The sequence below is a fragment of the Arvicanthis niloticus genome, chromosome 7, assembly GCF_011762505.2.
Source record: "Arvicanthis niloticus isolate mArvNil1 chromosome 7, mArvNil1.pat.X, whole genome shotgun sequence".
Taxonomy (NCBI): Eukaryota; Metazoa; Chordata; class Mammalia; order Rodentia; family Muridae; genus Arvicanthis; species Arvicanthis niloticus.
Window position 1 is genome coordinate 23,562,767 of NC_047664.1, and position 18,132 is coordinate 23,580,898.

Here is an 18,132-nt window from a genome sequence, read left to right on the forward strand (position 1 = left end):
GCCGCCCGCGAGGTCTGACTGCTCGGTGCCCGAGTTGAGTTTCGCTCTCCGGCGGTCATAAATAGCTCGGTGTTTGTAAACAAGCGCTGGGGGCACATTCCCGGCGCTCGGCTCATTGTTCCCTCCCTTCCTCCCTCACTTCGCGCCGCGGCTGGGGCTGAAAGCTGCCAGGGAGAGGAGGTGGGGGCGTCCGGACTCAAAGTGACAAAATGCAAGCATTTCCTTTTCGCCAGCCCTACGTCCACTTCTGACAGCGGGGGGGAAAAAGGAGAAAGGAAAAAAAAAAAAAAACCAAAACCAAAAGAAACGAAAAGAAAACCTCTAAGCTGGGTCTGCAGAACGCCCGGGCGACCGCTACCCCACGTTCTCGGGACTCCTGAGCTGAACCTTTTCCAATCCAGCTCCAGTTCCTCTTCTTGATCTGGCTTTGACTTTTCTCCTCCGGGAGTCTAGCAGAGAATCCAGTACTTTTGGCATCACCCCCCACCCCGAAAAATACTGGCAGACCCCAATAATTTCGAGGAAAGTCTTGAAGTCTTTCATGAGCGGAGCCCTGAGCGAATTAACTCCGGCATCTGCCTGCCCTACGTTTATTCCCGATTTATTTCAAGAGTCCGCTTTGGGAAGAGAGGCTGGAAGGGGACGTGAAGCTGGCAGGTCGGGAGCTGCAGCCTGCATTTGTATGCATGTGCCCTGGGTGTGTGGTGTTAGTGCCTGGGCGTGCGAATTCATGGAGCGCCTTTCTGCCTCTCCAGTGCGGCCAGAGCTCGCTTCGCGCACCCACCCCTGCCGAGGAGCCTACTTGCTGCAGCCCAATGCATTGTGTAAGACGCGACCTGTTATGGCCACCACTACTTCCGGGTTCTAGCATTCTGGTCGGAATCCACCTCTCCGCCTGTGCAACACACACTTTACACACGCACGGCGACTGCAAGCGGGCAGCATCGATCGTGGCTCCTTTAAGACAAACTCAGACAGACATTTTTTTAACCCTCCTCTCTAATCTCCCTTCAGTGCAGCAGTTGCAAAGAGGGAGAGAGAAAGAGAAAGAGAGCGAGAGAAGAGAGAAACTGATTAGGAATTAGGACTGATTCAAGGAAAGCGGGCGCTAGGGCTTTGTGCATTTGAATATTAACATTTGAGGTGTTCTGACCAGAAGAAGACAGAACGGATGATCATTCATTCACCACGTTGACAACCTCGCCTGTGATTGACAGCTGGAGTGGCAGAAAGCCATGAGATTTGGTAGTTGGGTCTGAGGGGCGCTCTTTCTTTTTCTTTTTCTTTTCTTTTCTTTCTTTTTTTAAAAACTGATATTTTTGGGGGGGAGAGAAGATCTGCTTTTTTTTTCCCCTCCCACTGCTGTCTTGGTGGAACCAGAGCGCTTTTATGCTCAGCGACGCGGGCGCCTTGCTTCAGGTCCGGTAGACCGAAGATCTGGGACCAGTAATTCACACTGCTGGAGACGCAAAGGGATTTTTTTGTTGTTGTTGTTGTGCTTTATTTTTTTTTTTCCGAGGGAGTTTGCATATTTGTTTATTTTCACACTGGCCTTAAAGAGGATATATTAGAAGTTGAAGTAGAAAGGGAGCCAGAGAGGCCGATGGCGCAAAGGGTACGTATTAAAAACAATTGTGGAACTCAAATGTGAGATTAAATTGAAACGTGGCTAAAAGACACTGCTGCTAAGTTTCCTCTTTTCTTTCTCATTTTGAATGAGGATTCTAAAGCCGCGGCCTAAATCGACAGGTTTACTTAATGCATTTGTAGCCTTACGCGTGTTTCTTGTGGTTATTAATTCAAGTAATCAAGTTGTCTGTAGATTCCTAGCCAACAGCTATATAAATAAAAATACAAGCTCAAGGAATCACCTGTTTTAAAAGAAAAAAAGGGGGGGGGGGCCGGAATGCTACAAATCCAGTGCTGTAATTTAAGCATTTAGGAACCAAAAGTTTAAAGCTATGTTTAATTAAAATGAGCAGCCGGGAACTTTTGCCTTATTATCGATTATGCTCATCTTTAATATCAGTAGAAGTAGGTAACATTTTTTAGATAAGTAATGTCCTGGTGCAGTGAATTTTTGGTTGAAAAAAAGCATTCCTCTTTTAAAAGTAATTTTAATTTGCCTGGGTTTTTATGCAAGATAATAAGTTTGCAGATTTTTTCCTAGCTAAGTTTTGTACTAGTTAGATACTAACTACAGAGCTACTCACTTTTAAAATGCAATACTAATTTCCCCAATATTCCTATTTGAATGGAAATGCCTTGAAAGTAAACTGAGACAATGACGCCCGGCTGAGGTGGCTTCTTAAAAGAAAAGGGTCTACAAAAAGGCTGCCTTGCATAATTTGTGTCTTGGCCCTCAAAGCCCCTTTTGGAAAAGAAAGTTACTAGAGGACACATTTTTCTTTATTCTCTTGGTTCAGGCAAATGTCAGCATTCTTCCCAACTCTTCACACCTCCGGCTTTCAGAGGATGAAAGTGGCCAGTTCTCCTCTCTTTGGAAATCATTTCCCTCTCAGCATTTCCAAATCTTAGAAAAGTAACTAAGAAATAAAACAATTAGAAAAACCCAAATAGTTGAATTTATCACAGACAGTAATGGCAATCAATTTGAAAGCAGTACCTCCCCCCATCATAGATTTGCATGGTTTTTGCTTTGGAGTCTGCTTAAAAACTAGCATGTAACAATTGCTTCCTTGACTTTGACTCTAGAGAGAAAGTTTGTGAGGGTTAAAAAAAATAAAACAGAATATTAGTTGCTTCCTTTATAGCTTTTCTTTAAGCTTGAAAATAACATTGCCCAGTTGAATGTTCAGCTGTAAAAGGCAACACAAGCTGCCTTATGCACACTTCAGTATAACATATATGGGTGGGGGGGGGGCATTTCGGGTTTTGTATAGTTTAGCAGAGTTTGGGAAAGCAAGACAAACGTAAGTGTCTTACAGGACTGCCCAGTCCCATGCTGGCAGAGAGATAAAATAAGAAGCCTTTCAGAATTCACTGTTTGGCACAACTATTCTCATCGCAACTTAAAAAAAAAAAAATCCCCCCCCCCTCCGAAGTGAAGGGGCTGTGTGAAGCTAGGCGGGTCTGCTACACTGTCCCGGCACGTTTTATTGTTGTGATTTTCGGTTTCCTCCTCCAGAAACATGCATGTTTTACCTTCCGCCTCCGGGAGAATGCCTCTCTGCCTTTCCTTCCTCCTTCCTCCCTTCCTTGCCAAAAGATTTTGGATTTCTGAATTGGCCTATATGGACGCAAGTTAGGACAGGAACCTTCATCTCAGATGACTCTCACTGAGAATTCGAGAGTTCTTACTGTTAAAATTAATTTTTACAACAGAAAGCTCAACTTTAGAGTTGTAAGGCCACGGAATTCGAGTTGAAGGATCCAGCTGGACTGATCTAAGCTCGTGCCCTACCGTTCCCGGTTACCCGCCTGGCCTCTGACCCTTTTTTTCTCTCCTGTTTGTCATGCAGTACGACGATCTACCCCATTATGGGGCCATGGATGGAGTAGGCATCCCCTCCACGATGTATGGGGACCCGCATGCAGCCAGGTCCATGCAGCCGGTCCACCACCTGAACCATGGGCCTCCTCTGCACTCGCATCAGTACCCGCACACAGCTCATACCAACGCCATGGCCCCCAGCATGGGCTCCTCAGTCAATGACGCTTTAAAGAGAGATAAAGATGCCATTTATGGGTAGGTATAATGGGCAGGAGTTAAGGAGTTGAAGGCGCGATGCTTCTCCTATTTCCCAAGCCCTTGCAACTGGAAAGTCAGAGCACTCTAGATTAGAAGAACATAGCTGGTGACTTTTCATTCACATTGCGTGGAAACTGGGTTGGGGTGGAGCGGGGGAGCTGCTTCCCGATTTCTAACTGTACTTGGTGCAGGCTCAGCGCCCGGCTTTGCCGCCACGTTGGCCGCAAAGGAGTCCCAGAGCTTCAGTGGCAGTCTAAAGCATTCCGCATCCTCTCTTAGACTCAGAGTTAGCAAATCTGAGACCTTGCTCGCTAGACTTAGCTCGAGAGCGTTGGGGGGTTTCTAAGGATAGGCGCCTTTGTGTTGGAACGAAACTTTTAGTTTAGGGAAAATCTTTTAAGCCATTGATTGTTCTGACTTGCGGAGTTTACTCAGCCACCGTATGCCGGTTCTGCCGGTGCACAATAAAGTCAGAGGGACAGCTGCAGGTCAGACAAGGGGGACATGTCTTGCTTTAAGAAGTTTGTTCAACTGAAGTCAAGGAGAGGGGCCCGCTCTGAATTGACACAGACATTTAGAAACTTCTGGATGTTTTGTCACTTTGTGTTCAAAGGCGAAACCTGCAGGATTTAACAAGAAATGCTTGTGGGATGCTCTTCCGGAGACTCTGGCCAGGGTTTACTGTGTTCCGTCGGTCATTCTTATTGGAGCTTGCAGTAGAAAAAGCCTTTTGAAAGTTACTTGTATTCTACTATGTGTTGGTGGTTTGAGGGGGCACTCCCCCCCCCCACTTTTATTTTTAAACTTTGTAATAACTTTTATTTCACTTTCCTCTTTTTAAAAAAAAATGTTACGGTGAGCCTCTGGTTAGGGGCGGGGGAGGGGGATCTTTTTGCTTTAGTTTCTAGTCCCTTGTGCGGTGGTCTTGCTTAAAACCTAGCCTTCTCTCTGCGAATGGTTTAAACTCCAGGCTGAGCATTTGAGGAAGCTTTGAAAAGGACCCCAAACTGTTAAATTCCCAGCTGGGATGTGAGAGCTAATAAAAAGGCTCGAGACTCCTAGAGCATTAAAAATCTTTTTTTTTTTTTTTTTTTTTTTTAATGGGCTGAGACGAGCGACATCTAGGCCTTTTAGATGCCAGTCGCTTTACCACTCCAGGCGAGATGGAAGGCTTGAGTATAGAATCATTTGAAGGAACTTTCCTTGGGGAATTATGGGGAGTGTCTGCGAAGGGAGGGCACTGCTGGGGAGCCCTGGAAGACCTCCTGCTTCTGGAGGGCTGTGCGGCCAGGGTCGGTAGGTGCAGCCCTGTGACAGTCTATTCTGCACCCACAGAGGCCTTTTCCTCAAGTTTGCTGCGCCCCTGCCACCAAGATCCCCTGAGCCTGGGGGTTTGTACCGAGCCTCCGAGGATGGCAGAGGCTGGTCCTCTCCCACCCCATGGCCCCTATGCCTTCCCCGGGCACCCGGTCTTGCATGTGCGGCGGAGGGACGAGGGTTTGTCGCGGTGCGAAACTTAATTCAAAATGGCTGCTGGAACCGCTTGGGTTTTATTCGTAGCAAATGTTGCCAATTTCTTCGGCCAGATATGCTGAGCCATTCCACAGACACGGTCCAGGGCTCTGGGCCTCTGAGTTCAGAGCCCCAGGAGCAAGGGGGAGGTGAGCCGTCACCTGGGCGGGGTTGGGGGTGAGGAAAAGGGCAAAAGCTGATCAGATCACCCAAGGGTCTCTTGGCCTCGAGCTAGCTACTCGAGTTGTTTCTCTTAGGCGCTGTTTTTCTCGGTGACTCTGGACTAATCATTGTGTTGTTTGTGACTGTTGTATTTTCTTGCAGACACCCCCTCTTCCCTCTCTTAGCACTGATTTTTGAGAAATGTGAATTAGCTACTTGTACCCCCCGCGAGCCGGGGGTGGCGGGCGGGGACGTCTGCTCGTCAGAGTCTTTCAATGAAGATATAGCGGTGTTCGCCAAACAGGTCAGCAAAACAAATATTTTAAAAAAAGTAAAAAGAAACAAAAAGGAATTCTGTCCCGGTCCCCTGCGCGCACACATGCACACACATAGAAACACACACAGAGAACACATAGAAACACACACAGAGAGATAGAGAAGTAGAGAATTAGAGAGAGCAGTTTCTCAAAGGTAGCAAAAAATAGTCTCCCTTAACTTACGTGTGTTACTGCCTCCCTGAGATTTGCTTTCAATGAATGTGTTTGCCAGACCATCACCCCATCTTCCCACCCACTCACCGTCCACAAGCTGAGGCAGAAAGCACACTAGGAAAAGAAACCAAGACCACCACGCTATGTGGCTGTTTCGGAGTGGCAGGCAAGCAGCGTTCCGTAAGCGGAGCTCTAGCTGAAGTGAGAGCGCGCTCTGGGCTGATCTCAGGCCTACTGGGTTCACACTGAAGTGTTTCCGTGAGGGACGAACTTGAGTCACGAGTCCCTCCCGTGAGTTCCATCCTATCCCTAACAGTGTAAACGAGGCAGGAAAGTAGGAAGGCGAACAGATTTCATTTCGTTTCATTTTTTTTCTTTCCCCTCTCCTCACTTGTATTTAGATTCGCGCAGAAAAACCTCTATTCTCTTCCAATCCAGAACTGGATAACTTGGTAAGAGCAGACCCCCCCCCACTCCCCTCCCTATCTGTCCACCCCACGTCCATCCCCCAGCCCTTAGCTTTCCAGACTGGTCTCTGTCCGTCGCCGCAAGTCGACTGCAAACGTTTTCTGTCCATAGACAAGTGTTTGGGGACTGGATGTCGGGGTATAAACTCATCTGAGATGGCCCAGGAGCAGCGGCTGGGGAACGCCAGCTTTTGTTTTTTATGACGGCCAGGCTGCAGCGCTCTAATCAGCCTGGGGATTTATCTCCCCGCCTGTCAGCGTGTGTGCTTAAACCTTGCGGACTTGCAGTCTTACGAGCCTCCTTCACTAGGGCCACGACGAGGGCAGAGGCCCCAGACAACCAATTGGCATCCAAGGTGTATGGACAGAAGGCAGGAAGAATTTTGCCAAGTGCAAGCCCACTGTTTGGGAATAAGTGGAGAAAACTTTCCCATAACTTCATCACAGAAAACGTATAGCCCAGACAGTGGCCCTTTGGGACTGGGGTGGGGACTTTAAAACTGGGGAAGAGGGAGCCATGGGGGAGGAGAGTGTTTATGGTCCCCACTTAGATGTTTTGTTGTTGGTTTAGCCATTTTTTCTCCTTAAGAAATATAAACCTCTAGATGGTACCCAGTTGCTGCTATTAAGTTTTAGTGTTATTGCCATAAATCAAAATAACTCTATTTATGGGGGGGAAGGGTTGAGTTGGAGATGCTAGAGCTATGACAGCCAATTTTCTGCAAACCAGGAATGGAGTGTTTATTCTTGCTGTATCTTTGCAGATGATCCAAGCCATACAAGTATTAAGGTTTCATCTGTTGGAATTAGAGAAGGTAAATTCCTTATTCCCTTTTCCCTTCCCTTTCATCCCAGCACACAGAAGGGAGGGTTCAGAAGGACTGAAGTTCAGGCTTCCAAGAGATTTGCATAAATGTCTTTCTTTCTGGTAATTAGTGTCAAGGCCAATCTTAGCGTCCATTTCTCTTTGCAGTTTAATTACAATTTCAGCCACTAAAACCGGGATCACAGACACCCTAGCCTCGTGTACCTTGCTGGCTTTGTGCATCAGCTGCACTGCTAGGCACCCGGTGCATGCCTAGAATGCCGGAGTGAATTTGTTTTACAAGTTAATGCCATGCTACCCTGTGTGTGTGTGTGTGTGTGTGTGTGTTTACTCCTCTTTTTTGCTATCTAAGGGAGAGGGTGGTTGTTTTGTTTTAGTGAATTTCTAGAAGATGGTTTGAGATCAGTGGTAGGTCAAACTCAGAAAGGACTGAGAGAAAGAACAAGTGGGCAGTGAGCCCTGGGGAGGAGATCACGTTAGACCTTGCCCAGAGACAAAGCCGGGTTGATGGTTGGGTCAAGTTCTTGAATCTGTGATCCAGTACACACCTCACCTTCACACTCAAGAGAGGGTGTGGGGTAACATGATTTTGCTAGCTATTCTATAAATCTCAGCAATAAAAACTTAATGCATTGTAATTCAAACTAACATTAAATTGCAAGCACACCAGGGTTTCTTGTGAGTTTTTGCATGTAAGGGATGCCTGGGGCCTGTAAGAGTAGGCTATACTTAGACTGAAGTATTTTGAGTAATTCTTTTGTTTCTCTTTCTTTCTTTCTTTCTTTCTTTCTTTCTTTCTTTCTTTCTTTTTTAAAAATCAATTTGATAAGTTTTGTGGCTATATGTTTTTCTTTTCCTTTTTCATATAGTGTGCAAAGGCAACTTGATTTGGGTTGTCAGGCATGTATTTTATATCACTGCATGCAGACTGTGTGTGTGTGTGTGTGTGTGTGTGTGTGTGTGTGTGTGTGCCTGTGTATGGGTCACACATTTTCCTTAGAAACTTTGGGGACCGCTTTATGGTAAACTAACTGGATGACATTACATAGTTTACCTTAAGTGTCCCCCATGCAGGTCACCTGTGTACTGGCCACAGCCTCAGGAGCAGATGAATTTAACATGGGTGTTGAATATGTTGTCGCCTGTGAATCAATCCTGTCACTGTCAATTTTCTGGGATATCTCTATTTTGCAAGAAAAGAAAGTTATTCCTAATTCTGAATGCGTCTGGGGGTCTCCCGAGGACAATTGCCCTATGCTTCCCCTATTTGGAAGTTTGGCTCTCACAAGGGGGTGGACTGCACTTGTCAATGTCGTTTATGCTCTCCTGATTATATTTCCATTTTTTTTTATTTCTGTCATAATGTAGGTACACGAATTATGTGACAATTTCTGCCACCGGTATATTAGCTGTTTGAAAGGGAAAATGCCTATCGATTTGGTGATAGATGATAGAGAAGGAGGATCAAAATCAGACAGTGAAGATGTAACAAGATCAGCAAATCTAACTGACCAGGTATGCGACTTTCAATTTCAACATCCCTAAGAAAAAAATCTGTATGCATATTGCTTGCTGGGTCACTACCACCTCCTTTATTATTTGCATATGATTAAGTCCCTTTTAGATACATTTCCATCAAAATGAAAATTTTTGAATAATGTGGCTATTATTGCTTCATTAAGGCTGGCTCTAGGATTCGACCTGGAGAGATGAGCTTGTAAAGCTTCGCCTGCAAACTTGACCTGTTTCTTGTCGCTTTTAATTTTTGTCTTTATTTTATTTACCCTCCATAATAATGGGAGTGTTAACTGCCAGTGGCCACCTCTGATTGTAGGTCTTTGTTCATGGGCATCTCCCCCCTCCCCCCATCTTGAAGAAAAGAAAAGTGTAGGGTCTGTTTATTTCTTATTTTATTAGGAATAAATCCAAGATAGGTGGTCTAAGGCAGACAGTGAGGGTTTGAAATCTAGCAAACGCTGGCTATTTTCTCCCTGTCTACACGGTTCATTAGCCTGTCTTGTCAGTTTTCCCCGGCCGAACGCTTCTAGACCTCACTGAACATTGCTTTGTGTGGTATTCCCTGCAAGCTCTCCCATTTTATTGTACTTAATAGAAAAAAAATAAAAGCAGGCCGAGGTTAGAAAAACAGATAAATATGGACTTTTCTCCTCCTCCTTTCCTCTCGTCTTCCAGCTGGTATGTGCTCTGGGCCTTCTGCCTTGGCAGGTTTTGGCAGGGTGAGCGTCAAGGACGCCCTGGCGACTCCCTGCGTGTGGAGGGCAGGGGGCCATGCGGTTGCTCTTCACTGAGGCTCTTTGCTGAGCCCCCTCCTCTCCAATCGTCTCTCCAGGCCCTTCTTCCGCTGCGCTGCGTTGCTAAGTGGGGACGACTTTTATTTGGAGTTGGGGGTGTTGGTGATTCTGTCACTGGGCACCACTATTGCTCTCAGTTTCTCTTTCCTGTTGCTGTGTCTCTGGATTGGTCCAACTGAGCTGGTGGTGGTGGTGGAGGGGAAGCAATGAAAGTGAAAATCTGAGGAGTGAATGAGATGAAGCAGGGTCCTGGACAGCTTTGTAGAGAATTGTTGCAAAGAATCTAGAGATTTAAGCAGTGGCCTCCTCTGCCGCCAGCTCCACCAGCAAACCCCTAGAGCCCATTCTTATCCGGACTTGACATGTGAGTGACTCTTGGGGAAACACCAGACTGCTTTTTGTTAAGTCAAAGGCCGGCTACTCCACTATTTTCCTCTGAAAGTTTACCATGGTCACTGCCGGCCAAGGCTGTCTTGTCCCAACTTCATTTTTAGTTGTCCTCTTAAGATATTCCCCAACATCCTTTCCCAGTGTGAATAATTCCTCATAATTCCGAAACGTGTGCTGCATTTCTTCTTTGCCCATGAGTGATCAGGCAAAGCAGGTCTTTAGAAGTGTCAGCGGGAAAGGGGAGAGGTCCTTAGTACTGTTTGGAGAGTTGGAAACTGGTCGGTGTAGATTGGTGCACAGAACCCGAACGAAGTATGTGCATAGCAAGGTGGGAAAGCCACAGGCGAGAGTGCCCAACCACTTTAGGGGGCTCAGTTAAATGCAGATTCCACTAGTAGTTGCTGTTGAGTAAAAATTGTAATCCAACAAGCTGAACTAGAAAATGGGATTCCAAAAGCTCCGGAGTGCTGGGTACATAAAGCTATTTGAGCAAATTACAAGAATCGCTTAGGGGCATGAATGAAATCAACACTTTAATTGCCTCCAAAATGAAGATTTATACCCCATTTTCTCAACGAATCATTATTTTATTAAAGTCAAAGATAAAGGACCAAAGTTACGGAGTTTGGGGAGCGTAGAGGATACAGAATTAATAAAATGTGTTCTTCCCTACTCCTTCCCAAACTTACCTTACTCAGTTTCATTAGTCATGTGTTGGGTAGACATGTGTCTTTTATTCTCCATTTCTACCTTCAAAATGCGAATGGGACAGGCGGTCCACGCCGATAGGATGTGGGCTTCGTAGGTTTGTCCCGGTTTATGGCGCTGTTGGCTCATGAGCTTGCCGGTGCACCCAGATTGGTTGGATTGAGGACAGCGATGGATGTATGTTCTTTGTATTGTCCAGTTCCAAAAAGACAGGAGCTAGTGTGGTTGAAAGAGGCTGGGGGAGGTGAAAGCAATGTGCTCTGTCTGGGAGCAGGGTGGGCTCGGCTTCCCTTCCCCTGAAAAGGTGGGGAGTGAAGGTCAAGGCACCAGAGCCACCCCACAGTCTTCAAGTGTTGGTTTAGAAGTCTAGGGCTGGTGTGTGTCTGTGTGGCGGGGGGGGGGGGGGGGGTGCTGAGGCCCGTTGTGGATCCTCAGGAGCCAGACATGGAAGGGTGGCTTCTCCACCTGTCCACGAAGGCGGCCCAGCCTGTTAGAGACCCGGCACTAGCGCTGGGTGCCCTAGGGGACTTTACGCTTCAGGAAGGCCTAGTTAGCTCATTAACCGCGCTGTCTCTAGGGCCTGCTGACAGTACGGTTTATTTTGTTTTATCTCCCTTACCCTCTCGGAAGGCACGAAGGCTGCCATCCTCACCAGGTCTGGGATCAAGGACTTTTATGCCAGCCAATTTCCTGGCGGGCTATTATGTCGGTGGGAAATCTACTCGTACATGTAATGTTGTAGAACTTACAATCTATCTATCTGTCTATCTATCTATCTATCTATCTATCTACCTATCTATCTTATATCATATATCATATCGTATCAATATCATATATATTATATACCATATCAGATTTAAGACACTAGTAGAAGCTGTAATCCTATTCTCCCCCAGTTCCTAGTGGTTCACAGTCTTCTCCACTCTTAGAGGCCATCTGGAGGTTCCCGGGCTATGCCTAGTGGTCGCCAGCCTCCTGGGCGCCCTCTCCCGACCGCCGTACTATCGCTGGGCACAGATGCCCACGACCCCCAGGGGTTGCGGAGAACCTAGACTGGAGTTACTGGTCTCAGATGGCCAGGCTGAGACCAAGAGAGGACTGAAAGGGAGGCGTCTAAGCAAGGATTTGGCTGAGAGGACGCGGGGCCGAGGCTAGGCGGGGTTGGGGACTAGGGGTCGTGGGTAGAACTGGGGCTGCCGGGCGGGGCCACCCAGATGCTGGTTTTGAGGCTGCACTGCCGGGTATCGCCTTCCTTCCGGGGATATCTGGTCCTCTTTATTCCCGAATCTAAGCAGTTTGGACTCTAAGGACTTAGGGAGCGAGGAGCAGGGAGCCTCCGGGTTAGCCAGGTTTCGGGGAGAGAGTAGAGATTAGTCAGGCCTGTGCTCCGCCATCAGCGGCGACTCAGCTTCTCTCCAGCGGGGAAGCTGGACGCCGAGAAACCTTCGGATTACAGTGTTATTCAACAGCAGCTCTCCAGGGGTTCCTCCTCTGAATCTGCATTTAACAGCTCCTGGGCCAGGGCTGGCGGCCTGAGCAGGGCGCCCTGTTGCGTGTTAATCCTGACTGGCCCGTGACGTCTGGGGACAAGTACTGTGGCTTGCTGAGATGAAGCTCAGAAGCCCTGCTGGCCCCACAGGTTAAAAGCCAAGTGCTAGCTGGCTCCCTGGGGTGGGGGCAGCCTGGGGGCGAGGGAGGGCACCGCAGTCCCGGTCTGGGCAGCCCAGGATTCAGGGCGCCTGGCCATCAGGCCCAGATCTAGAGCCGGTCTGAGCCACTGCGAAGGGTTCTCAAATGGTCCTGGGAACTTTGATTGAGATGGTTTTATCTATTTGCGAAATTCAGAATGCCCCCCTTTATAGCGTAGTTTGAGTGAAGCGGTTTTAAAACCGGCTTCAAACTTGATTGAAAGCTCTGCCATATTTCGAAGTAGCATGGAGAGTCATCCTTGGGAGATTTCAGCTTCCTGGTAGAGGTTCCTATAAGTCAGGGGCAACCTAATGTCCTTCATGGCATGTATCGGCTGCTTAGAAAAAAAAAAAAGTGATGAGGCAGCAGATGTTTACCAATACTAGAAACAGTTGCAATGTGTTTTTATCTCCTCAAACACTGGACACACCAGCAGTGGGAAGGCAGTGGGCCCTTACAGCTTGTTTCTGGATGCTTACATTTAATATACTTTTTTTAAAAAGTTGTAAATGCTTCATGGGATCCTACTTAAGAATTTATTCCTGAGCCTCTCAGTGCACAATCTTTGCAGGATAAGGAGTCTTAGCATTATCTGACTTCACTGAGACTCGAGTGTTGTGAGTCACATGATGTATCCTTAATTCATTTTTTGAAATATGTCAGAGGAAAATTATGGCAAGATTCTCTTTAATGATTAAATAATAAGGTGTTGACTGCTTGTCACTACACGGGCTAATTGGGATGCACATTCCAGATCCTCTGTTGCTTTGAATTAAAAAGTTACTTATTTAGCAGGTATGTTTTCATTGTTATTTCCTGCTTGGCTTTTATATTTATGTATGGATTTGTGAGTAGAGATAGATTGATTCTTAATAGAGGTGTTTAAAACATTTAAGAAAAACAATAAGAAAAAAAAAGGCATAGGGTCTAGTCTATGCAAATAGCCCAGATTAATGACAATGTTAAATGTTAGCCAGGTTTAAACGCTAATAGTACACATACTGCTAGCCCCTTTCCAGTTCCCTTCTTTCTCCTCACTTCCTCCTTTCCTTAGCTGCCCCCTGCCCTCCCAGTAGAAGTCTCTAGTGCAAGTCCCATGGTTAATAGAAAGCAGCAAAATACTAATGCTACTTTGTACAAAGCAAAGCCCATAACTGTAACGATTGTTCCTGGTTTAACTAACTCTGAGGCAATAGGTCAATCCCATTGGAATGGCTCCACTGCTCACCATGCAGAAGTACACAGAGCAGTTGTGTCCACTATGACTATTGGACTAATACCAAGGGAAGAGAAAGGGAGCCGGAAATAAAGGATGAAAATGTGCGTTCTCCTTTCCAAAAGGCAGCCAATATGTTAACACTGCCCAACTCTGACAATTAACTTTGAATCACTTTGTTTTCAGACACTCATATATTCATATCATATCTTAAAATGCTTGGCACAGTCCAAAAGATGTAAAACACAGCTGTTTCTGGGCAATGGGAGGAAAAAATATGCACAGAAACTTCAGACTCAAGAAACGAGACTGTGGATCTGTAGCTGCAAAATGGTTATTAAGGACAGGCAGATAGGCTGAAGTATTAGCCTGGGGTTTACTTTTATTATACAGTCAGCTTAGCCTCCCCCGCTGTTCAAAGTACATTTGGAGAAACTGCAAAGAATGACAACAGATTTTATTAAGACTCTCAACATCAACGAAAATATTTTCAACATAGATTCAGATGAAACTTTTTTTTTCATATTGGCAACATTATGGTTTCCATTGCAAAAGCAATATTTTCTTATGGAAAGTAAACATGTCAAAAGCGTGAAGCTGTAGAGTATATGCATGTGTTTGTGTGTGTCTTCCTGGGGATTAGACTCTACCTAAGTAAGTGCTCTACCACTGAGCTACACAACCAACCCCAAAGGTTTTAATAAATAATCATTTAATCATCAAACACAACCCAAGGATGTATACAGAAACTTCTAAAGGAAAGTGGGCATGCAGCCAAAGTCCTACAGGGCCTAGCAGGGAAAATCAAAAAATGAACATGAAATAAGACTTCCTGTAAGGAGTCTATAATTCAACATTATTTGACTCCACTGTCAAGGAAATAGTTGAAGGACAGTAAACTGATATGGTTCTCAGTCATTTTTGTTACACAGTCTTAAATGTTTGCAACTGTCACATTTCACATGGCCTCTTTTTTTGGATTATGACATCTGTCATATTTGTATTGAAGTGACACTCCAATTTATGCTCTAGTTGAAACAGAACCTTTTGCCATTTCTTCTAAGGTAAAAAAAGTTGATATTTCAGATTAAATACAATTATGAAAACTACTCCTTTCCAAATGAAAGAGATGAGAGTGTCTGCATATGGCACATTTATGTGGCCATCCTACAGATGTCAAAGGTTTCCAACAATACTGAATAAAACAGAACTATAAATCACAGGAGGCTTGCTGTTCTTGCTCAGCTGAAAATATCCAGATGTGGTACTTGTTTAAAGTTAGGGTCTCTGGCACTAGAGAGATGGCTTAGTGGTTAAGAGCAATTGTTGTTCTTCTAGAAGACCTGGCTGGGTTTGATTCACAGAATCCACAGGATGGCTCAAAACCATCTATAGCTCCACTTTCAGGGGATTCAATGCCCTCCTTTGTTGACCTATGTGGGTATCAGACATGCACATAGTATACAGAAATACATGTAGCCAAAATACTAATACATATAAAATTAAATAAATATTAAAAATAAGAGAAAGTTAGGGTCTAGGAGCTGGGGTGGGGCTCAACAGTGTGATACTTGCCTAAACATGTGTGAGGCCTTGAGTTTAATTCCCAAAACTACAAAAAGATATCTTTTAAACATAAAATAAAAATGGAAAAAACTTGAAACACATACTCTCTCAGCTCAATTTTTAATAATAAGGCTAAGGTTTGACTTTTGAAACACAGTAAAAGTTTGACATCTTTGCTATAGTTAATAATTGTATAGGTGACTCTAACATGTATAAATTAAATGTGCAGACAATCTCGGTGGTAGTGGAACATGCCTTTAGTTCCAGCACTTGAGAGACAGAGGCAGAGGCAGGCAGATCTCTGAGTTCGAGGCCAGCCTGGTCTATAGAGCGTGTTCCAGGATAGCCAGGGCTAGCTACACAGAGAAACTTTATCTCTGAAAAACCAACCAACCAAACAAACAAAAAATAAATATGTAATCTGCATAAATGAAAGAAAATGGACCTTTATGTAATATACAAGATAAGCAACCATCTACCCCACACCCTCAGATGAACATGCTATGATTTCAGAATTATGGAAACGAGGGGATCTTTGTAAATTCTTAAACAGCCTCTCTAGGAAATGCATCTATATGGAGCAAATGTTAGATTTTTCCACGTTTACAAATGTGACATTTTAAATAAATGGTGTAAAGTATACTTTGTAAAATAAATGAGAATACATTTGTTTAAATATTTGTCACTAGAACCTAATTTCAATCAGTTTGATACACTCAAGTGCACAGAATTAATGCAGTTGGTAAACCTGGGCTGTCTTAGGCAGCTTCTCTTAATCTAGAAAATACACTCTCATTAAAGGAAAATATGATCATACAAATGTTGTACAATTATGTTTTTCACTTGTTTCAGAGTTCCTAAAATTGACTAAAGCACACTATAAAGTGTGTATTCCCCTGTGAAAAACGACTTTTATCTAGACGTATTCAGTTAGATTCCTGTTGTTTATTGTTAGCGTAAGTAGACATAGTCAAATACAAATTATAGCCAGAATTAAGTCATGGAATTTTCTGAAGCTCTGAAATGATGCCTTTGTGTTCTTTGCATGACATATGCAGCTGTGTATAGAAATAAACTACTAGAGAATAAATAACTTACAAAAATAAATTTTATATTATTTATAATTCCCAGAAATATGTTTCAACTATCAATCCTTTGGCACTTCAGGACTCACGGTTCATAGATTTATGTTCAAGTGAGGGGCTTGCCTGTGCAGTGTGACAGCTCTTTGAAAATCTTAAATGAAAGTCTCTTCTTGTACAGATGTCAGGCACGAGCACAGTGTATATATGTAAGAAGTATAACTTTAGAAACAACCACAACCTTTTTTTTTTTTTTTTAGTTTAATAAGATCAATCAAACTTTATAGTTGCGCTGTTCTCCGTTTCCCGTAGCATACAGCCTTCTGCTTTACAAATGGTTTAAGCAGAGGGTATTCTGAGTCATTTAGAATTTATGACAGTAACATTTCCAGTGATCTTGGCATTACCCTAAAATCGATGTACAGCAACTCTTGCTTCAGAGCTGGGCAGCACAAGGTAACCTTGAGGGCACTGTGGCTTGTGGGCGCCCAGTCCTGTAGTCTCTCTTCACACTGCTGCCTGTAATGCCTGGCTGTGGATTTTTGTAGTGAGGAAGAGCTGCAGTGCTCTCTCTTCTGGATCACTTTGGTTTTTCTTTGTTTTGAAAAGCTTCTCTGACTAACATTTGAACCTGCTTTGCCTTGTTGGTTGTTAGCCACACATGGGATTATTTCCAGGGAAGATGCTCTCCTTTTAGAATAGGAATGGGCAGAGACTAAAGCCTTGGAATGCTGCTAACATGTATAGTTAGCTGAAAAGGTACACACTATCAGTCTCAATTTCCTCCTCTGGGGCTGCCAACACTGGGTGAACAGGTCAGTAGATTTACGTGTCTTCCCTCCTCTATTCAGATGGCTAGTTTTGGTGAGTGTATTCTTGTTTTGTTTTGTTTTGTTTTGTTTTGTTTTTCGAGACAGGGTTTCTCTGTGTAGCCAGGCTGGCCTCGAACTCAGAAATCCACCTGCCTCTGCCTCCCAAGTGCTGGGATTAAAGGTGTGCGCCACCACCGCTGGCAGGTGACTGTATTCTTAACTAATGGTCCAGATTTGGTCCAGATCTCCATGATTTGCATTGTATTCTGAATTTACATTCCCATTATGCCTCAGAGAAAGACTTTAAAGAGAAGTGTGTCTTAATGGCTATTATGAAACTCTAGAAAATTAAATCTATGAAGAAATTGACACAGCTGTCAAGGGACAAAGGACAGAGCAGTTTGATGTAAACTTTGTTTTCTTATATCATCTTAACTTACAAAATGCTTCTCTTCTCTTAAAAGATTCAGAAAGGAGAGAGTACACACATCCTTAACAATAAAATACCTCTTAAAACTCTGCAGCTGTTTGGATGTGTTCCCTAACATTAACTTAATTTGATAGGTAAGCTATAATTAGCTGAGACCTGTAGTGTTTTCTGTTATCCAGAAGTTATTCCTTAGTGGTTTGGAAAGTTAATTCCAAACTGAATGGCGTACAGTGTCTGATAGTCTAAGACATACCCGTACTATTTACATGAAATAAAGTGTTTGTCTGCAGAGCCTCAAAGGAGAGATCCATCTGGGAGTTGGGCTAATGATTTCTACAATGTAAAGTCAAAGCCAAGTAACTCACGAGCCCCCTTGGATGGCTTCTGAATGTAGCCTTCCTTTCTGTTTATTGCGGTGTTGAATTTATTCAAACAAGCAAACAAACAAAAACCCTGTGCCATCCATAGGATTAAACTCAGACCTAGTATCTTAAATCTTTATTAATCACAAATACCAGCAATGTAGAGATTACACCAAAAATAGCATCAAGTGTGTTGGCTGTTATGTGTTCCGTCAGTACAATCAGAACAAGGCTGTGCAGTAGAATGAAGCTGAGCATCTGGGCTTTACTTGGAACATTGGGTTGGGAGTTGCTGTCAGATATGGAGTTGTCTTTAGTCCCCGGCTGAAGAGATTTTAGGGTACAGATTTTGGATAACTGGTCATTGAATAGTACCTTTATTTGAGATTGTTACT

The 18,132-nt window shown here is 44.4% G+C and overlaps 1 protein-coding gene across 4 annotated transcripts in view; it reads left to right on the plus strand.

Moving 5' to 3' along the window:
* The first annotated feature begins 289 nt into the window (after window positions 1-289).
* The window catches only part of Meis1 (Meis homeobox 1), a 140,088-nt gene continuing 122,245 nt past the window's right edge, over window positions 290-18,132 (plus strand). For 2 of the 4 annotated variants that reach the window (XM_076938091.1, XM_076938092.1), the window contains exons 1-6: window positions 296-1,615; window positions 3,483-3,709; window positions 5,549-5,690; window positions 6,279-6,329; window positions 7,109-7,159; window positions 8,539-8,685. In XM_076938091.1, the coding sequence (XP_076794206.1) occupies window positions 1,604-1,615; window positions 3,483-3,709; window positions 5,549-5,690; window positions 6,279-6,329; window positions 7,109-7,159; window positions 8,539-8,685 (630 nt within the window). In that variant the 5' untranslated portion in view covers window positions 296-1,603. Of the gene's footprint in view, window positions 1,616-3,482; window positions 3,710-5,548; window positions 5,691-6,278; window positions 6,330-7,108; window positions 7,160-8,538; window positions 8,686-18,132 lie in introns of all 4 variants that reach the window. The other 2 variants (XM_034508633.2, XM_034508631.2) reach the window with 2 other exon arrangements.